General features: G+C 50.1%; 1 protein-coding gene across 1 annotated transcript; it reads right to left on the bottom strand.

Moving 5' to 3' along the window:
• Positions 1-11,130: 11,130 nt before the first annotated feature.
• UPK2 (uroplakin 2) lies at positions 11,131-13,359 on the bottom strand. Its single transcript, XM_033205389.1, has 5 exons — positions 13,239-13,359; positions 12,649-12,780; positions 12,338-12,476; positions 12,013-12,083; positions 11,131-11,590 (listed from the first exon to the last, which is right to left on the bottom strand). The coding sequence occupies exons 1-5, from the start codon at positions 13,312-13,314 to the stop codon at positions 11,454-11,456; spliced, it is 555 nt and encodes a 184-aa protein (XP_033061280.1). The 5' UTR covers positions 13,315-13,359; the 3' UTR covers positions 11,131-11,453.
• Positions 13,360-20,987: the final 7,628 nt, after the last annotated feature.

Raw genomic sequence — 20,987 nt, 5'->3', positions numbered from 1 at the left:
GCCATGCATATGTCTTTATGGTAGAATGATTTATATTCCTTTGGGTATATACTCAAAAATGGGATTACTGGGTTGAATGGTAATTCTGTTTTAAGTTCTTTGAGAAATCACCAAACTGCATACATGCTGGCAAAGTTGTGGACAAAAGGAAACATGCTGGCAAAGTTGTGGACAGAAATAACACATGCTGGCAAAGTTGTGGACAAAAGGAAAGCCTTACATACACCGCTGGTGGGAATGTAAATTAGTTCAGCCATTGTGGAATGCCGGGCGTGGTGGCTCACGCCTGTAATCCCAACACTTTGGGAGCCCGAGGCAGGTGGATCACCTGATGTCGGAAGTTCGAGACCAGCCTGGCCAACATGGTGAAACCCTGTCTCTACTAAAAATACAAAAATTAGCTGGGCGTGGTGGCGTGCATCTATAATCCCAGCTAATCAAGAGACCGAGGCAGGAGAATCGCTTGAACCCCAGAGGCATAGGTTGCAGTGAGCCGAGATCGTGCCACTGCACTCCAGCCTGGGTGACAGAGACTCCATCTCAAAAAAAAAAAAAAAAAAAGTAGCCATTCTGACTGGTGTGAGATGGTATCTCATTGTGGTTTTGATCTGCATTTTTCTAATGATTGCTGGTGATAAGCGTTTTTTCTTGTACGTGTGTATCTTCTTTGGAAAAGCATCTGTTGGCTGGTCACAGTGGCTCGTGCCTGTAATCCCAGCACTTTGGGAGGCCGAGGTGGGTGGATTGCTTGAGCTCAGGAGTTCAAGACCAACCTGAGCAACATGGCAAAACCCCATCTCTACAAAAGCTACAAAAATTAGCTGGGCATGGTGGTGTGCACCTGTAGTCCCAGCTACTCAGGAGGCGGAGGTGGGAGGATTACTTGAGCCTGGGAGGCGGAGGCTGCAGTAAGCTGAGATTGCACCACTGCACTCCAGCGTGGGTGACAGAGTGAGACCCTCATCTAAGAAAAAAAAAGAAAGAAAAGTGTTTTTGTTTTTTGTTCACTTTTTAATGGGCTTGTTTTTTTTCCTTGTGAATTTGTTTAAAGTCCTTGTAGATTCTGGATATCAGACCTGTGTCAGATGTGTATTTTCACCCATTCTTTAGGTTGACTGTTTACTCTATTGATGGTTTATTTTGCTGTGCAGAAGCTCTTAAATTGAATTAGATCCCATTTGTCAAATTTTGCCTTTGTTGCAATTGCTTTTGGTCTTTGTCATGGAATGTTTGCCCAAGGTGGTATTGCCTAGGCTGTCTTCCAGGGTTTTTATAGTTTTGGGTTTTACATTTAAGTCTTTTTTTTTTTTTTTTTTTAAGAGAGAGACAGGGTCTCACTATGTTACCGGGATGGTCTTGAATTACTGGGCTCAAGTGATCCTCCCACCTTGGCCTCCCAAAGTGCTGGGATTACAGGCATGAGGCACTGTGCCCGGCTTCTCTGATTTCTTTGAGCAGTGTTTTGTAATTTTCATTGTAAATATCTTTCACCTCCCCGGTTAGCTGTATTCCTAGATATTTTATTCTTTTTGTGGCGATTATGAATGGGATTGCATTCCTGATTTGGCTCTTCGCTTGGCTCTTGTTGGTATATAGGAATGCTAGTGATTTTTGTAAATTGATTTTGTATCCTGAAACTTTGCTGAAGTTGTTTACCAGCTGAGGGAGCTTTTGGGCCAAAGAAGTGATGTTTCTTTCTTAGAGCATGGCATCAAGAAGCAGATGGTGTCAGTTTGTCTCATTATTAGTGATGTTTAACTTCAATCACTTGATTTAGTGGTATCTATCAGATTTCTCTACTGTAAAGTTATCTTTTTTCCCTTTTGTAATTAGTAATTTGTGGGGAGATATTTTGAAATTATCTAAAATCCTATTCCTTATTAAACTTGGACTCACTAACATTCATTTATGATTCTTGACTGTATCATTAGTATGATGGTTGTAAAATGATAATTTTTCTTTTTTTTTTTTTTTTTTTTTGAGACGGAGTCTCGCTCTGTCGCCCAGGCTGGAGTGCAGTGGCCGGATCTCAGCTCACTGCAAGCTCCGCCTCCCGGGTTTACGCCATTCTCTCGCCTCAGCCTCCCGAGTAGCTGGGACTACAGGCGCCCGCCATCTCGCCCGGCTAATTTTTTGTATATTTTAGTAGAGACGGGGTTTCACCGTGTTAGCCAGGATGGTCTCGATCTCCTGACCTCGTGATCCGCCCGTCTCGGCCTCCCAAAGTGCTGGGATTACAGGCTTGAGCCACTGCGCCCGGCCGTAAAATGATAATTTTTCAAATCTATCATTCCTTCTCCATTTATTTAGTTAGCATTCTATTGCAAAGAAGAGCTTTTTCTCCTCCCGTATTTGTTAGAATGTACTCAACAGGCACAGTGGGTCACTCCTGTAATCTTAGCATTTTGGGAGGCTGAGTTGGGAGGATTTCTTAAGCACATGAGTTTTAGACCAGCCTGGGCAACATAACAAGACCCCATCTTGACAAAAAATTTAGAAATTAGCTTGTCCTCAAGCCTGCAGTGGGCTGTTATCATGCCACTGCACTCCATCCTGGGCAACAGAGCGAGACTCTGTGTCAAAAAGTAAAAAATAAGAATAGACTCAGTGGAATTTTTTGTTTGTTTTGAGAAGGAGTTTTGCTTTTGTTGCCCAGGCTGGAGGGCAGTGACGCAATCTCAGCTTACTGCAACCTCTACCTCCCAGGTTTAAGCAATTCTTCTGCCTCAGCCTCCCAAGTAGCTGGGATTACAGGCATGTGCCACCACGCCTGGCTAATTTTTTTTTTTTCCATAGAGACGGGGTTTCACCATGTTGGTCAGGCTGGTCTCAAACTCCTGACCTCAAGTGATCCACCTGGCTCAGCCTCCCAAAGTGCTGGGATTACAGGCATGAGCCATGGCACCTGGCCCGACTCAATGGATTCTTATTTTGTTGAGTAAATCGTAATTCATTACTGTTATTTTTTAGTCGTAAAACTTGCCCAGGAGGTGAGGCATCCTCTGGTTCCTTGGTGTGGCATCCTGGGTTCCCTTAGCAGAGATCATCCACCCTGTACTGTGTTGCCTGTTGCCTGTGTGCTAGACCAGAAATTTTGCATAGTATTTTAGGATTTGGTACATGGGAGACCCTCCATAGATGGTGATTTAACTAAAGTGAAATCAGCAGTTTCCTCTCCCACTCCCCAGATGCTTGTGATTGGAAACAGCTTCTTTTTCATTTTTTAAAATTTGTTTTATTTTGAGACAGTGATCTCCTTTCTTGCCTAGGCTGGTTTCAAACTCAAACTTGAGCCCAGGAGTTGGAGACCAGCCTGAGCAACATAGCAGGACCTCGTCTCTAATAATAATAAAAAAAAAAAGTTTGGCTGGGCGCAGTGGCTCACACCTGTAATCCCAGCACTTTGGGAAGCGGAGGAGGGCAGATCACTTGAGGCCAGGAGTTCAAGACCAGCCTGGCCAACATGGTGAAACCCCATCTCTACTAAAAATATAAAAATTAGTTGGCCGGGCACAGTGGCTCACACCTGTAATCCCAGCACTTTGGGAAGCCGAGGCGGGTGGATCACGAGGTCAGGAGTTCGAGACCAGCCTGGCAAAGATGGTGAAACCCCGTCTCTACTAAAAATACAAAAATTAGCCAGGTGCAGTGGCAGGCGCCTATAATTCCAGCTACTTGGGAGGCTTAGACAGGAGAATCGCTTGAACCCAGGAGGCGGAGGTTGCAGTGAGCTGAGATTGCACTACTGCACTCTAGCCTGGGCAACAGAGCAAGACTCCATCTCAAAAAAAAAAAAAAAATTAGCTGGGTGTGGTGGCATGCATCTATAGTCCGAACTACTTGGAAGGCTGATGCAGGAGAATCCCTTGAATTCAGGAGGTATAGGTTGCAATGAGCCGAGATCGCATTACTGCACTCCAGCCTGCACAACAGAGTCTGTCTCAACAACAAAAAAGTTTGCTAGGAGTCTACCTTTAATTGCAGTAACAATTTTTGTTGTTGTTGTTGTTTGAGGTAGAGTTCCACTCTGTCACGCAGGTTGGAATGCAGTGACGCGATCTTGGCTTACCGCAATCTCTACCTCCTGTATTCAAGCGATTCTCCTGCCTCAGCCTCCCGAGTAGCAGGGATCACAGGCACCTACCACCACAGCTGGCTAATTTGTGTGTGTGTGTGTGTGTGTGTGTGTATGTATGTTATGTATGTATATATATACACACATATATATACACACACAAATATATACACACACACATATATATATATATATATATATATATTCTTTTTTTGAGATGGAGTCTCTCTCTGTAGCCCAGGCTAGAGTGCAGTAGCGTGATCTTGGCTCACTGCAACCTCCGCCTCCTGGGTTTAAGCGATTCTTCTGCCTCAGACTCCCTAGTAGCTTGGATTACAGGTGCCCACCACTGCCATGCCTGGCTAATTTTTGTATTCTTATTTTTTATTTATTTTATTTTATTTATTTATTATTTTTTTAGATGGCGTTTCACTCTTGCTGCCCAGGCTGGAGTGTGGTGGCATGATCTCAGCTCACTGCAACCTCCGCCTCGTGGGTTCAAGCGATTCTCCTGCCTCAGTCTCCTGAGTAGCTGGGGTTGCAGGTGTGTGCTACCACACCCAGCTAATTTTTGTGTTTTGGGTAGAGATGGGGTTTTACCATGTTGGCCAGGCTGGTATTGAACTCCTGACCTCAGGTGATCTGCCTGCCTCAGCCTCCCAAAGTGCTGGGATTACAGGTTTGAGCCACCGTGCCTGGCCTATTTTTTTTCATTTTTATTTATTTATTTATTGTTATCGTTATTATTATTTTTGAGTTGGAGTCTTGCTCTGTTGCCCAGGTTGGAGTGCAATGCTGCACTCTTCGGCTTACTGCAACCTCTGCCTCCCGAGTTCAAGCGATTCTCCTGCCTCAGCCTCCCGAGTAGCTGGGATTACAGGTGTCCACCACCACTCCTGGCTAATTTTTCTATTTTTAGTAGAGACGGAGTTTCATCATGTTGGCCAGGCTGATCTTGAACTCGTGACCTCAAGTTATCTGCCCGCCTCGGACTCCCAAAATGCTAGGATTACAGGTGTGAGCCACTGCACCTGGCCGGTAGTATACTTTTTATTTTCCCTTCTGCCATCAAAGTTGTTGTATTTTTAGTAGAGACAGAGTTTTACCATGTTGGCCAGGCTGTCTTGAACTCCTGACCTCAGGTGATCCACCTGCTTCAGCCTCCCAAAGTGCTGGGATTACAGGTGTGAGCTACCACACCTGGCCAACAATAATAATTTTAATGATAATTTTTCTACCCTAATTATACAAATATATGTCTGGTATGGGACCATGGCTCAAGCCTGTAATCTCAGCACTTTGGGAGGCTAAGGTAAGAGGATCTCCAGAGCAAGACCTTGTGTCTACTGTTTTATTTTATTTTTTTTTGAGACAGTCTTACTCTGTGACCCAGGCTACAGTGCAGTGGCATGATCATGGCTCACTGCAGCCTCAACCTCCAGGGCTCAAGCAATCCTCCCACCTCAGCCTCCTGAGTAGCTGAGACTACCTGAGCACCACCATGCCTGGCTAAATTTTGATTTATTTTTGTAAAGACGAGCTCTTACTATGCTGCCCAGGCTGCTCTCAAACTCCTGGACTCCTGCAGTCCTCCTACCTCTGCCTCCCAAAGTGCTGGGATTACAGGCATGAGCCACCGCACATGAACCCTGTCTCTAAAGAAAAAAAATTATGTGCACAGAACTTGAATTGACATTTATCCAAAGAAAATATACAAATAATCGGGCCGGGCGTGGTGGCTCACGCCTGTAATCCCAGCACTTTGGGAGGCCGAGATGGGCGGATCACGAGGTCAGGAGATCGAGACCATCCTGACTAACACGGTGAAACCCTGTCTCTACTAAAAATACAAAAATTAGCCGGGCGTGGTGGCGGGTGCCTGTAGTCCCAGCTACACGGGAGGCTGAGGCAGGAGAATGGCGTGAACCCGGGAGGCGGAGCTTGCAGTGAGTGGAGATCGCGCCACCGCACTCCAGCCTGGGTGACAGAGCGAGACTCCGTCTCAAAAAAAAAAAAAAAAAAAGAAATAATCAATAAGCACATGAAGAGATGCGTACATCATTAGAGAAATGCAAATCAAAACCACAGTGAGATATAATTTCATACTTCATAGGAGGGCTTTTAGATGGCTGTTAGAAAAAACAAACAGGCTGGGTACCGCGGCTCACACCTGTAATCCCAGCAGTTTGGGAGGCCAAGGTGGGTGGATCCCTTGAGGTTAGGAGTTCCAGACCAACCTGGCCAACATGGCAGAACATTGTCTCTGCTGAAAGTACAAAACTTATCCGGGAGTTTTGGTGGACACCTGTGATCCCAGCTGAGGCAGGAGAATCACTTGAACTGGAGAGGCAGAGGTTGCAGGGAGCTGAGATCACGCCATTGCACTCCAGCCTGGGTGACAAGAGTGAAACTCCGTCTCAAAAAAAAAAAAGAAAAAAAAAATTTAAAAACAAGCAAAAGAAAACGGTTTGGCAGTCCCTCAAAAAATTATGCATAGGATTACCATATGATTCAGCAATTCTGTTTCTGATTCTATACCTAAAAGAACTGAAAGCAGAGACTTGAACCAATATTCGCATACCCATGTTCACAGCAACATTATTCACAATGGCCAATAGTCAAAGAGTGGAAACAATGCAAGTGTTCATCAACAGATGAACAGATAAACCAAATATGGGATGTCTATACGATGGAATATTATTCAGCCGTAAAAAGGAATAATGCTGCTAGGTGCAGTGGCTCACACCTCTAATCCCAGCACTTTGGGAGGCTGAGGTGTACGGATCACTTGAGGCCAGGAGTTCAGACCAGCTTAGACAACATGGCGAAACCCCATCTCTACTAAAAATGCAAAAATTAACCGGGCATGGTGGTGCACACCTGTAATCCCAGCTACTCTGGAATCTAAGCCTTTTTTTTGAGGCTCTGTCTTAAAAAAAAAAAAAAAAAAAATGAAATTCTGATACATGCTAAGAACATGGATGAACCTTGAAGACATTATCCTTAGTGAAATAAGCCAGACACAACAGGATAAAGTTTGTATAATTCCTCTTATATGAGGTACCTACAGTGACCTAAATTCATAGTAAAATGGTAGTTTCCAGGGGCTGAAGGAGTTAGTAGTGGAGAGTTATTGTTTAATGGGTACAGTTTCTATTTGAGATGATGAAAACTTTGGAAATGGACAGTGGTGATAGTTTTACAATGTCAGTATACTTAATGCCACTGAAATGTCCACTTAAAACCAGTTGAACTAGTAGTACTTTTTTTTTTTTTTGAGACAGTCTTGCTCTGTTCCCCAGGCTGGAGTGCAGTGGCATGATCTCAGCTCAGTTCACTGCAACCTCCGCCTCCCAAGCTTAAGTGATTCTCGTGCCTAAGCCTCCCAAGTAGCTGGAACTACAGGCACACACCACCATGCCCAGCTAACTTTTTGTATTTTAGTAGAGATGGAGTTTCACCATGTTGCCCACAGAGGTCTCGAACTCCTGAGGTCAAGCAATCTGCCCACCTCCCAAAGTGCTAGGATTACAGCTGTGAGCCACTGCATCTGGGCAAAGTAGTACATTTTATGTTATGTATATTTTACCACAATTTTAAATAATGTGTAGGTGGGCGTGGTGGCTCACATTTGTAATCCCAGTGATGGCATCATGCCAGCTGCAGCAGGGAACCGCAGCTGGGGCTGCACACTCCATGGAGCCAGTGGGAACCCTGCCCCTTCTGAGTTGGGACGGGAGCTCCCCGAGCCACTGCAGCCACGCAAACATAGATGCAGACCCAGGCTTCCTGCTCTATCTAGCAGGCAGAAGCCCTGCCCAGGAGGCTACAGCCGCCCAAACCGCAGCTGTGGATCCTTGCCTTCCTGTGCTCTTGGGGGAGCCCAGAACAGGCAGGATCTGCTCTCCCGGGTGCAGCTACAGACTTGGGCCTCCTGCTCCAGGAAGCAGGCAGGAGCCAGGGACAAGCAGTAGTCCTGCCCCTTCTGAGTTGGCAGGGTGGGAGCTCCTGGGTGCAGCTGCGGCCACCCTCCCAGACACAGGACCCTGGCGTCTCTGCACCTTCAGGGGGCCCTAGGAAGCACCCCCCCCCGATCCCCCATCCCTGCAGGCTTATGGGTGTCTGCTCCCACTGCCTGGCCTCTCTCTACTCCCAGCACCTGCTCCAGTCTCAGAAAGGAGGGGAGTTGGGGCCAAGCCCAGGGGGTCATGAATGGCAGTGGGTGGCAGACAGAGTCCTGGGTGAGAGGGGGTGGGGCCCCCAGTAAGGCCCCACCCTCAGGCCAGGGAGGGCCTAAAGGCTGGGGGCTGGGTTGCCAGTCCCACTGACCGGAGTGGGGACTCATGGTGCCTCTTGTGGGCTTGCCCATGGCTTCCTATGGACCTTTCTCCCCTCTGATGTCCATAAAAGCTCTGGGTTCAGCCAGAGCGGGGCAGAGGATGGCCAGAGGATGAAGAGGGCAGAGAGACGATGGGACCTGATGACCAGTTGCGGAAAGGAGTACCCTTTCTTCCAATAGCAGGAGACCATGGGACAACCAGTTGCAGAGGGTGTACCCTCTCTGCTGAGAGCTGTGGAGACCACCTGCTGGCAGAGAGGAGTTACTCTCTCTTCTGAGAGCTTCAGAGACCTGCAGAGATGTTGGAATGACTTGCCTGCAGAGAGAGCCACCCTTTCCAGGGCCTTCTCTCTGCTAGGAGCTGAACAGCCCTCCAAGCTGTTCTAACTCTAAATAAAACTCTTCCACCTGATGCAGTGGCTCACGCCTGAATCCCAGCACTTTGGGAGGCCAAGGTGGGTGGAGCACCTGAGGTCGGGAGTTCGAGACCAGCCTGACCAACATGGAGAGAGACCAGCCTGACTAACATGGAGAAACCCTGTCTCTACTAAAAATACAAAATTCACCGGGCTTGGTGGCGCATGCCTGTAATCCCAGCTACTTAGGAGGCTGAGGCAAGAGAATCGCTTGAATCTGGGAGGCAGAGGTTGTGGTGAGCCAAGATGGTGCCATTGCACTCTAGCCTGGGCAACAAGAGCAAAACTCCATCTCAAACAAACAAAAAACCCTCTTCTTCACCCTTCACTTGTCTGCATACTTCATTCTTCCTGGATGCAGGACAAGAACTCTGGCAAAGACGTCATGGCCACAGAAGTTTCCAGCCAGAAAAGTCAACACCCCAGAGATCCTGTTATACCGGTACTTTGAGAGGCTGAGGCGAGAGTGTCACTTGAGCCCAGGAGTTTGAGACCAGCCAAGGCAACATAGTGAGATGCCATCTCTACAAAAAATTTTAAAAGTTAGCTGGGTATGGTGATACACACCTGTATCTCTAGCTATGCAGAGACCTGAGGCAGGAGGAACGCTTGAGCCCAGGATTTTGAGGCTGCAGTGAGCTAAAATTGAAACACTGCACTCCAGCCTGGGTGTCAGAGTGACAGAGTGACACGGGGTTTCACCTTGTTGCCTAGGCTGGTCTCCTGGTCTCAAGCAACCCTCCTGCCTCTGCCTCCCAAAGTACTAGGATTACAGGCATGAACCACCGTGCCCGGCTTGCTTTCTTTGCCTGCCTGCCTGCCTTCCCTCCCTCCCTCCCTCCTTCCCTCCTTCCCTCCTTCCTTTTTCTTTTTCTCTCTCTCTCTTTCTTTTCTTTCCTTTCTCTCTCTCTCTCTCTCTCTCTTTCCCTTTCCTTCCTCTTTCATGCACTTTCCCAGCTCTGTCCTTCTCTTCAGAGACTGGTTCATTCATTTGTGCATTTGTTTGTTCAGTTATTCAGCAAGCATTTATTGAGTACCTACTGTGTCCCAGGCACTGTGGAGCAAGGTCCTTGGGAGCAAAGCAACTGTTTACAGTCTGATGGGAGAGACAACCAAATAATCACACAAACACATGGTTATAAACCATAGTAATGCTGTGAAAGACAGAGAATGGAACCCAACCAAATAGCAGAAAATGGAGGTCAGAAAAGGCTTCCCTAGAGAATGGACAGTAAGCTAACTATGCAAACTGGAATGGAGGTGTGGCGGGGTTGGGGGAGTGCCAAGATCAGTGTGGGCATATGGAATAGTTGTGCAAAGGCCCTGAGGCAAGAGGAGAGCCTGGGAAATTAGAGGGAACCTGGTAAGAGCTGAGCAACAGTTGGATCAGGCCTGGCCCTGAAGGTCTTTACCCTAAGTACAATGCAAAGATCACTGATCCTTAAAAAGAATACATTATATACTGCAGAGAACAAAAGTGAAGGAAGGTGGCCACTCCTGCCCTTTTCCCTCAGTACTAGGCTGTTCCACTCTTGGCCCACTCCAACCAGGGTTCCTCTGCTTCCCCTCCAACCAGGGTTCCTTTTAGCCTGTTCTTCCCTCCCCATGACCCAATGTTCTCAGGTCTCAGCCTGGTGGTCTCGTCTTTGTCTTTTTATTTTTTGAGACAGGGTCTCACTCTGTCACCCTGGCTGGAGTGCAGTGGTGTGATCTTGGCTCACTGCAACCTCTGCCTCCCAGGTTCAAGTGATTCTCATGCCTCAGCCACTGGGATGAGAGCTGGGATGTGCACCTGCCAGAACACCTGGCTATTTTTTTTTCTTTTTTTTTTTTTTGGATATTGAGTAGAGACAGGGTTCATCATGTTGGCCAGGCTGGTCTCAAACTCCTGACTTCAAGTCATCCAACCGCCTTGGCCTCCCAAAGTGGTGGGATTACAGACATGAGCCACTGCACCTGGCCTGTCTTTTCCCAGACAGATCCTCTCCTCTTTTCCCCAGCACTTCCCTTGCTTGGCCTGCCCCCCGCCCCCACCCCCAGGCCTCCAGGCCTCAACATATGGCACCAGCCCCAGCTTCTGCCCTGACCCACACCCCTGGTTGGGTGGCCCACTGTGTGCTGTGGATGGTGCCAAACCCACAGCCCTGGTATGTCTCTGAGAACTCTGACTCCTGGGTTCTTATCTCATCTGACCCCTGCCTGCCTCACCGGAAAAGCAATTCCAGGCGGTGGGACAGGGAGGACACCGGGAGCACCTGCAGGTTTGAGCCAAGGTAAAGCCCACTAAAGGAAAACACACGTGGCAGATGCAGCCTCAGCCTTTATTATAGGGACTTAGTTCACTGAAGGATGGGGGAATTGTTATGGGGGTGTTTACAGTGGTAAAATGGGAGGAAAGTCAACTCTGACAGGAGTGGGGTGAAAGGAATAACAGAGTGTTGGAAGGTGAGGCACTGGGGGCAAGGAGAGGGACAGAGGGAGGAGAGGGTTCTGGGGAAGAGGAGGGCAGGAAGAGGAGGCAAGGGCACCAAGGGAGCCACAGGCCTGGGGCCTAGGAGCAGGTGGGATGGGGAGCTGGATGGTGCCCTGGGCTTCCTGGAGGAGCCGCTGCTCCGGGCAGAACTCACTTGCGGGCACCCAGTGCCAGGGCAATGATGAAGCCCAGCACCAGCAGGAACATGCCGACGGAGAGCAGCACTGTGATGACCACCATGCCCCCTGTGTGGGCCATGCCCAGCCCAATGGATTCCATGTTGCTTCCTGTCCAAAGAGGGAGAGGGGAGACTACTGTGGGCGGGAGAGGCCCCTAGTCTGCCTGAGTCTCACAGCCTCGCACTCATCCAGCCAACAGACTGCCCAACCAACCAGCCAGCCAGCCAGCTAACCAACCAACCAACCAACCAACCAGCTGATGGATCCAAACACCCATCACATAGACATTTATGAAGCATCTCCCATGTCACCTGCTGAGGAAAGGTTAAGAACACAGTCCCTGCCCACAAGGAACCTTTAGCTGAGTGTGCAGTAGCCATGCTGAAGGCTCCGTTCTAGGATAGAGGTAAGCAGGGGCACTGAGGGCAGACGGGGAGGCACAGGCAACCCCGACTGGGGATGAGGCAGGAATGGTCAGGGAAGCTTTTGTGGCCGCTGAGATGGGAAAGGGAGGCAGGAGTGTTACTTACGAGGGAGTGTGGACATTGGGATCTCTCTGCTAGACTCAGTGGCTGTTCCCTTCTTCACTAGGTAGGAAATGCTTTTGTGGTGGGTTTGGGAGAGAGTGGAGAACCCTCAGTGAGTATCTGGGACTTGCAGGAAGAGGGACTCCAGCCTGGGCCATCTGCCCTCACAGCTGTGTCTCCCCAGTTTGCATTCCTCCATGACAGGCCCAGCTTTCACCCCCTTTTGCTGTGCCCTCACTCTCTCCCCATGCCCACCAGATCTCTCCCACACTAGCTTCTCTTCCTGCACCCCCTTCCCTAGGCACCCCAGGCTGGACCCAGTACCTACTAGTATTTTGTTCCTGGCACGAGGTTTGTCACCTGGTATGCACTGAGCCGAGTGACTGTGAAGCCAGCACCACTGTCCACCACACTCACCAGTTCCCTGCGCCCACGGCACGGAGGCACCACAAAACTGGACTTCACCACTGGGCAGAAGTGGGGGGAGGGGAAGGCTGGGTCAAGTTTCTGGGGGCCCCAAGGAGAAGGGGCAGCTTTTAGAGTGTGAGTGCCCCAGGAGAGGGGTGGACAGGAAGGCATGAATGGGGAAAGGGGCACAGGGGGTGTCGCAGGAAGGGGTCGCAGGAAGGGGTAGCAGACCTTTGCTGTCATTGGCTCTCCGGACCATCAGTGTGGCATTGCCTCCTGTGAGGTGACAGGGGGGCAAGGCAACCAGCAGGCTCTCCGTTAGCGCCGGGGACAGCAGACCAGAGAGGCTTGAGATGTTAAAGTCTGATGGGAGGCAGGAGGGAGCTCCAATAGGGATTAACCCCCCTGGCCAACAGATCTGGCCCTGTCCCATTGGAGCCATCTCCCTTTCCACTCTGTGAACCCTGGGCAGAACATCCAGGCCTGTGCCGGTATGACCACCAGGTGGCAGGTTTGGGCTGTAGAAGCTGCACCCTCCACCAAACGGTCCCCAGAGCCAGATTCTGGATGCCAGGAGCCGGGCAGCGCCCAACCTCACCCCTCCCCGCAGCCTTGGGGGATCCTTGCCCACACCTCTCTGCTTCCTAGGTCTGGAGGATGATCAAGAGTGTGCCCTGAGGCCAGTGTCTGATACCCAGTCACTGCCATCACCAGCCCTGACTCCCAACTGTCCAGACCTCTCTTTGAGAGCCCTGGAAGGTACAGTGCTCCCTGTCCTGGCCCCCAGCCCCCTTCCCACCCCTGCCAGAGATGGAAGAGACCTGCAGTCCCTGGGGACAGCACAGCCAGCAGAATCAGGATCAAGGGCAAGGTCTGGATGGGCAGCAGGGGTGCCATGCTGGGCTGGGAGGTAGAACAGGTGCTGGCAGGCTGGGGTTCCTGAGGCAAGTGAGGCCCTGCCCCTGGGATGGCTGATTTTGTCCTGGGGGTGGGAGGGGCTGGAGGGGAATCCAGTCCAACCTGCCCCTTGGGCCCTATAGCCTCAAAGGGATAGGGGGAGCAGACAGGTTTTTCAGGATGGGGAGCTGGCCCTCAGGCCAGGAGGGGGGACGCTCTGGCTGGATCCTGGTGGCGTAGCCAGTTGCCGACAGCTGGGTAACTAAGGTGGGGAAAGAAATCACCCCTTCTTCTGGGACTCCTGTGCGTAAGGCAATGTTCCTGTGCACACGGGCATCTGGAGCCTGTCCTGTCCATGGGGGACTGCTCCCCCAATGTGGTGGGTGTCTTTCCCCCACCCCTCAGAAGGGTGATGAGTTTGGAAGTTGCCGCGGTATGTAGGAAGAGAATACTCCAAGGGGCTACTGAAAGGGCCTTGAGTGGGTAAGAACGGGAGAGAAACATTCTGGTGGGCAGGGGCAGCAGACCAAGGGTTTTAATTATTGGAGTGCACTGAGGCTCAGGTACTGCTGCTCTGGGAGAGGCAGGGGCTGTGGAGGCCAGGGATCACATGTGGTTTCAGATTCCTCTGGAGGGTGGGGACGAAGGTGACCATAGAAGACTTCTGGAGAGACCAGAGAGACAGATACTGACCCGGCCAGCAAGGGTAGCAGGTGTGCACAGTCAGCCTTCGGCAGCAACCATTTGTTGAACTGAGAATGAAGGAAAGAGACCTCGTAAGAGAACATGAAAAAGAGAGAGAACTTTCTGACTACCTCCTCCAGCCCTGGGCTACATCAGAGAGAAGCAGAGGAGTTCTGAGCAGAGGGAGAGGAGAGGAATCAGGACTTCTTCTGGGCCCTGGGCAGGGGTTCTGTGTGCTCCATTGTAGGCCTACAGCCATCCTGGGTGGTAGATGGTATTGACTTCCTTTTGTAGAAGTAGAACTGAGGCCAGGCACAATGGCTCATGCCTGTAATCCCAACACTTTGGGAGGCCAAGGTGGGAGGATCATTCGAGGCCAGGAGCTCAAGACCAGCCTAGGCAACACAGAGAGACTGATCTCTATTAAAATAAAAAAGAGATCGGCCAGGCATGGTGGCTTACGCCTGTAATCCCAGCAGTTTGGGAGGCTGAGGTGGGCGGATCACCTGAGGTCAGGAGTTTGAGATCAGCCTGGCCAATATGGCGAAACCTCATCTCTACTAAAAATACAAAAACTAGCCTGGCGTGGTGGCATGCGCCTGTAATCCCAGCTACTCAGGAGGCTGAGGCAGGAGAATCGCTTGAACCTGGGAGGTGGAGGTTGCAGTGAGCCGAGACTGTGCCACTGCACTCCAGTCTGGGCAACTGAGTGAAACTCTGCCTCAGAAAATTGAGAGAGAGAGAAAGAGAGAGAAGTGGAAACTGAGACTCAGACACATAGAGTTACTTGTGGAAAGTGGAGTACTTTGTCGGGAGAGGCTGTAGAACTCCCAGAAGCCTGGAGCTGTGCAGAGACTGTTGCTGTATAACCGTTTGTTCTATGAACTATTCTATCTCCCTCAGTCCCAGGGAAGGTTAGGGTCCTGGCAGGAATGTGAGGGAGGTTGTGTCCTTACCGCCAAGGTGGGAAGGGTAGGCTCAAAGTTTGGGGTGAGTGGAGAATGACAGTAAAGGAAGAACTCATAGGCCTCAGCAGAGAGTAGGAGGGTCTTAAGCCAGCGCTTCTCCAAATTTAATGTGTATATGGATTACCAGGGATCTTGTTAAGATGCAGCTTCTCATGCAGTCATGTGGTGGGTCTGGGGTGAAGCCTGAAATTCTGCATTTCTTTTTTTTTTTTTTTTTTTTTTGAGACAGAATCTCGCTGTGTCGTCCAAGCTGGAGTTCAGTGGCGTGGTCTCAGCTCACTGCAGCCTCCGCCTCCAGGGTTCAAACGATTCTTCTGCCTTAGCCTTCCGAGTAACTGGGATTATAGGTATGCACCATCACTCCCTGCTAATTTTGTGTTTTTAGTAGAGACGGGGTTTCTCCATGTTGGTCAGGCTGATCTCAAACTCGACCTCAGATGATCCACCCGCCTCGGCCAAGTGCTGGGATTACAGGTGTGAGCCACGGTGCCTGGCTGCTTTTCTTTTCTTTTCTTTTCTTTTCTTTTCTTTTCTTTTCTTTTCTCTTTCTTTTCTTTTCTTCTTTTCTTTTCTTGTTGGAGACAGAATCTCTGTCATCCAAGCTGGAGTGCAGTGGTGCGATCTCAGCTCACTGCAACCTCATCCTCCAGAGTAGCTGGGATTACAGGTGCCTGCCATCACACCTGGCTAATTTTTTTTTAGACAGAGTTTCTCTCTTGTTGCCTAGGCTGGAGTGCAATGGTGCAATCTTGGCTCACTGTGACCTCCGCCTCCCAAGTTCAAGCGATTCTCTTGGCTCAGCCTCCCCAGTAGCTGGGATTACAGGCTTGCGCCACCACGCCCAGCTAATTTTGTATTTTTAGTAGAGATGGGGCCATGTTGGTCAGGCTGGTCTCGAACTCCTGACTTCAGGTGATCCGCCAGCCTTGGCCTCCCAAAGTGATGGGATTATAGGCATGAGCCACTGTGCCCAGCCACACCCAGCTAATTTTTGTATTTTTAGTAGAGATGAAGTTTCACCGTGTTGGCCAGGCCAGTCTCAAACTCCTGACCACAAGTGATCCACCCACCTTGGCCTCCCAGAGTGTTGGGATTACAGGCGTGAGCCACCGTTCCCAGTCAATTCTGCATTTCTGGTGACTTCCCAGTAACACTGATAATGCTGGTCTGAAAGGCCCACACTTGGAGTTGCCAGCTGCTCTGTATTGGTAAACACCATCCCCACCCCCAACTGGATCCTATTCCACGGACATCAGGGATCAGGGCAGGTGTTCCTTCCCAATCTGCCCGAACAGGCTGCTTTTGGGTGAAGAATTTGGTTCTGTTTTTCCTGCACCTTGGCTTTTGATTCCACCACCACTGTATAAACTGAAAGAGGATCTCTTGCACATTAAGGAGAACTTGGGAGAGAGGGGACCCAGGGTGAGGGGATCATCCTTCCTGGTACTCCTCAAAACCTGTCACCCACCAGTAAGTTGTTTACACTTGAACTTGGGAGGTCTTTCTCCTCATTCACAACCAAGAAGCAGGAAGAAGAGGTTGGGTTTATTGCAGGGTGGGTTGTGTTGGGTCCACTCTTAATCCCCCATCCCCATCTAAAATTATGAGTGGGACAGAGTTGGGTAGGGGAGGGCAGATCTCTGACCAGATTTTAAAAGGATAAGAGGGCCCTGTGCCTTTAAGCTCTCCCTTCTCCCTCCAATCCCCCACCCCAACCTTCCCCACCCCAGCCCTCCCCAGGTTTCTGGAGGAGCCGGGAGTTGCGTCTTCTCCCTGCCCTGCCGAGCTGCTCACTGGCTGCTCTGAAGGCTGTGCTTTGCAGTCTCCATAGAAACCATTAGTTGCTAAGCAACTGGAGCATCATCTGTGCTGAGCTCTCGCATCTAATTATCCCATCACAGCGGCCGAGAAGGGTTTGGGGAGCTGAGAGGAGGGGGAGGCCAAGCACAGGAGCAAGAGGATAACTCTTTTAGCAGAGCAGATTCATTGACAATGCTGAAGTCATTTAAAGCCACAGCACCATGTTCCTCTAGAGGATTTCCCAATGGCTTGGAGAAGGGAACCAGGGCCCCACATGCCTGAAGTCTCTGTCTTGGACCCACTCTTTCTAGGCTGTCTCCTCTTTGGATTCTTGATTCTAAACTCTCTTGAGTTCCCTCCCCTGCCTCCTTTCTTCCAAATCTCCTATTCAAGTACTCCTATTGAGTACCAACTATGTCTTTGGAACTGCACTAGCCACCGGGGATATAAAGGTAAGATAAGTTTCTGCCCTCAGGGAGCTCTTAATAGCTCCAGTCTGCTCAGCCTAGAAGACTATCTCCTAAAACAAACTTCTGCTTTCTGGACTGTGGTACCTTTTTTTTTTTTTCTTGAACTATGGCAGTTCTTCAACCAGGAGAGCTGGGATCAGAACCCAGGTCTGTTTGACATGCCCAGGGTTCTCCTTCCAGAGTGCCACTCTCTGCCTCCCAGTCAATTAGAAAAACATGTATACTTGGCTGCACAGGGATGTCAGCCTCTGATGGCTGCTACTGTTCTCTTGTTTATGAGATACCATATAACTTTAGGTGGACCTCAGTGTTCTCACATTTAAAATGGAAGACTTGGCCAAGCGCGGTGGCTCACGCCTGTAATCCGAGCAGTTTGAGAGGCTGGGGCGGTTGGATCATCTGAGGTCAGGAGTTTGAGACCAGCCTGGCCAACATGGTGAAACCCTGTCTCTAGTAAAAATATGAAAATTAGCCTGGTGTGGTGGTGCACACCTGTAATCCCAGCTACTTGGGAGGCCGAGGCAGGAGAATTGCTTGAATCCAGGAGGTGGAGGTTGCAGTGAGCTGAAATCACGCCACTGCATTCCAGTCTGGGCAACAGAGCGAGACTCCATCTCAAAAAAATAAAATAAAATAAAAAATGGAAGACTCACCAGGCACAGTGACACATGCCTGTCATCTCAGCACTTTGAGAGACTGAAGTAGGAGGATCACTTGGGGCCTGGAGTTTGAGAGCAGCCTGAGCGACATAGCAAGGCTCCATCTCTACAAAATTAAAAAAAAAAAAAAGATTATGGCCAGGTGCTGTGGCTCACAGCCTGTAATCCCAGCACTTTGGGAAGCCAAGATGGGAAGATTGAGCCCAGGAGTTCAAGAGCAGCCTGAGTGATATAGTGACATCTCTTCTCTTAAAAAAAAAAAAGCCTGGGGCATGGTGGCTCACGCCTGTAATTCCAGCACTTTGGGAGGCTGAGGCGAGCGGATCACAAGGTCAAGAGTTCGAGACCAGTCGGCCGGGCGCGGTGGCTCAAGCCTGTAATCCCAGCACTTTGGGAGGCCGAGACGGGCGGATCACGAGGTCAGGAGATCGAGACCATCCTGGCTAACACGGTGAAACCCCGTCTCTACTAAAAATACAAAAACAAAAAAAAAACTAGCCGGGCCAGGTGGCGGGCGCCTGTAGTCCCAGCTACTCGGGAGGCTGAGGCAGGAGAATGGTGTAAACCCGGGAGGCGGAGCTTGCAGTGAGCTGAGATCCGGCCACTGCACTCCAGCCCGGGTGACAGAGCGAGACTCCGTCTCAAAAAAAAAAAAAAAAAAAAGAGTTCGAGACCAGTCTGGCCAACATAGTGAAACCCCATCTCTACTAAAAATACAAAAAATTAGCAGATGTGGTGGTGTGCACCTGTAATCCCAGCTACTTGGGAGGCTGAGGCAGGGCAATTGTGTGAACCTGGGAGGCAGAGGTTGCAGTGAGCCGAGGTTGCACCATTGCACTCCAGCATGGGTGACAGTGCAAGACTCCATCTCAAAAACAACAACAACAAAAAAACAGGCCGGCACAGTGGCTCACACCTGTAATCCTAGCACCTTGGGAGGCCGAGTTGGGTGTATCACCTGAGGTCAGGACCAGCCTGACCAACGTGGTGAAAACGACTCTCTACTAAATACAAAAAATTAGCTGGGCGTGGTGGCACATGCCTGTAATCCCAGCTACTTGGGAGGCTAAGGCAGGAGAATCACTTGAACCCGGGAGATGGAGGTTGCAGTGAGCTGAGATCACGCCATTGCACTCCAGCCTGGGCAGCAAGAGTAAAACTCTATCTCAAAAAAAAAAAATGAGGCCGGCGCGGTGGCTCAAGCCTGTAATCCCAGCACTTTGGGAGGCCGAGACGGGCGGATCACGAGGTCAGGAGATCGAGACCATCCTGGCTAACACGGTGAAACCCCGTCTCTACTAAAAAATACAAAAACAAAAAAAAAAAACTAGCCGGGCCAGGTGGCGGGCGCCTGTAGTCCCAGCTACTCGGGAGGCTGAGGCAGGAGAATGGTGTAAACCCGGGAGGCGGAGCTTGCAGTGAGCTGAGATCCGGCCACTGCACTCCAGCCCGGGTGACAGAGCGAGACTCCGTCTCAAAAAAAAAAAAAAAAAAAAGAGTTCGAGACCAGTCTGGCCAACATAGTGAAACCCCATCTCTACTAAAATACAAAAAATTAGCAGATGTGGTGGTGTGCACCTGTAATCCCAGCTACTTGGGAGGCTGAGGCAGGGCAATTGTGTGAACCTGGGAGGCAGAGGTTGCAGTGAGCCGAGGTTGCACCATTGCACTCCAGCATGGGTGACAGTGCAAGACTCCATCTCAAAAACAACAACAACAAAAAAACAGGCCGGGCACAGTGGCTCACACCTGTAATCCTAGCACCTTGGGAGGCCGAGTTGGGTGTATCACCTGAGGTCAGGACCAGCCTGACCAACGTGGTGAAAACGACTCTCTACTAAATACAAAAAATTAGCTGGCGTGGTGGCACATGCCTGTAATCCCAGCTACTTGGAGGCTAAGGCAGGAGAATCACTTGAACCCGGGAGATGGAGGTTGCAGTGAGCTGAGATCACGCCATTGCACTCCAGCCTGGGCAGCAAGAGTAAAACTCTATCTCAAAAAAAAAAAATGAGGCCGGGCGCGGTGGCTCAAGCCTGTAATCCCAGCACTTTAGGGGGCCGAGACGGGTGGATCACAAGGTCAGGAGATCGAGACCATCCTGGCTAACACGGTGAAACCCTGTCTCTACTAAAAATACAAAAAAAAAAAACTAGCCGGGCGAGGTGGCGGGCACCTGTAGTCCCAGCTGCTCGAGAGGCTGAGGCAGGAGAATGGCGTGAACCCGGGAGGCGGAGATTGCAGTGAGCTGAGATCCGGCCACTGCACTCCAGCCTGGGCGACAGAGTGAGACTCCATCTCAAAAAAAAAAAAAAAAATGAGCTGGGCATGGTGGCACATGCCTCCAGTCCCAGCTACTTGGGAGGCTATGGCGGGAAGATGGCTTGAGCCCAGGAGTCTGAGGCTTTGGTGAGCTATGATTGCACCACTGCACTCCAGCCTGCATGACAGAGCAAGACCCTGTCTGAAATACAGGAGATCAAACTATGTGACAGGTGTAAAAATGGTTTAAAATAAAGGTGTGGAAGAAATGTTGGAGATCATTTTCATAATCCTAGGAGCAGCCAGGGATGGGGGAGTCCTGGAGGACTGGACTTGGAGGTAAGATGTGGTGCTCACCAAATGTTGGCCCATTGGGAAGTGGTGGCGCCTCTATCCTTGAGAGCTGAGGCTGGAAAATGCCGTGAGAATGAGAAAATACCAGTCATTCAGGGTTGGAGGAGACCTGGATGCTCCATTTTAAAAAATGTAGTCACCTTGCATGGTGGCTAACACCTGTAACCCCAACACTTTGGGAGGCCAAACAAGGCAAGTGGATCACCTGAGGTTGGGAGTTCGAGACCAGCCTGACCAAACATGGAGAAACCCCATCTCTACTAAAAATACAAAATTAGCCGGGCGTGGTGGCACATGCCTGTAATCCCAGCTACTCGGAAGGCTGAAGCAGGAGACTTGCTTGAACCCGGGAGGCAGAGGTTACAGTGAGCCAAGATCGCACCATTGCACTCCAATCTGGGCAACAAGAGTGAAACTCAGTCTCAAAAAAAAATGTAGCCTATGATACAACCACTTACCCCAAATCATCTTCCAGC

Source organism: Trachypithecus francoisi, unplaced genomic scaffold, assembly GCF_009764315.1.
Source record: "Trachypithecus francoisi isolate TF-2019V2 unplaced genomic scaffold, Tfra_2.0 Lachesis_group8, whole genome shotgun sequence".
Classification (NCBI taxonomy): domain Eukaryota; kingdom Metazoa; phylum Chordata; class Mammalia; order Primates; family Cercopithecidae; genus Trachypithecus; species Trachypithecus francoisi.
This window is presented reverse-complemented; position numbering and strand designations above follow the sequence as displayed.

What these genes read in the sequence shown, in the direction of transcription:
- UPK2 (XM_033205389.1), bottom strand. Translation starts at nt 13,314, where the DNA reads ATGGCACCCCTGCTGCCCATCCAGACCTTGCCCTTGATCCTGATTCTG. An exon ending in GCTGTCCCCAGGGACTGCAG is followed by an intron (nt 12,781 to 13,238) that starts GTCTCTTCCATC and finishes GCCTCCCATCAG; the next exon opens with ACTTTAACATCTCAAGCCTC. An exon ending in GAGAGCCAATGACAGCAAAG is followed by an intron (nt 12,477 to 12,648) that starts GTCTGCTACCCC and finishes ACTTCTGCCCAG; the next exon opens with TGGTGAAGTCCAGTTTTGTG.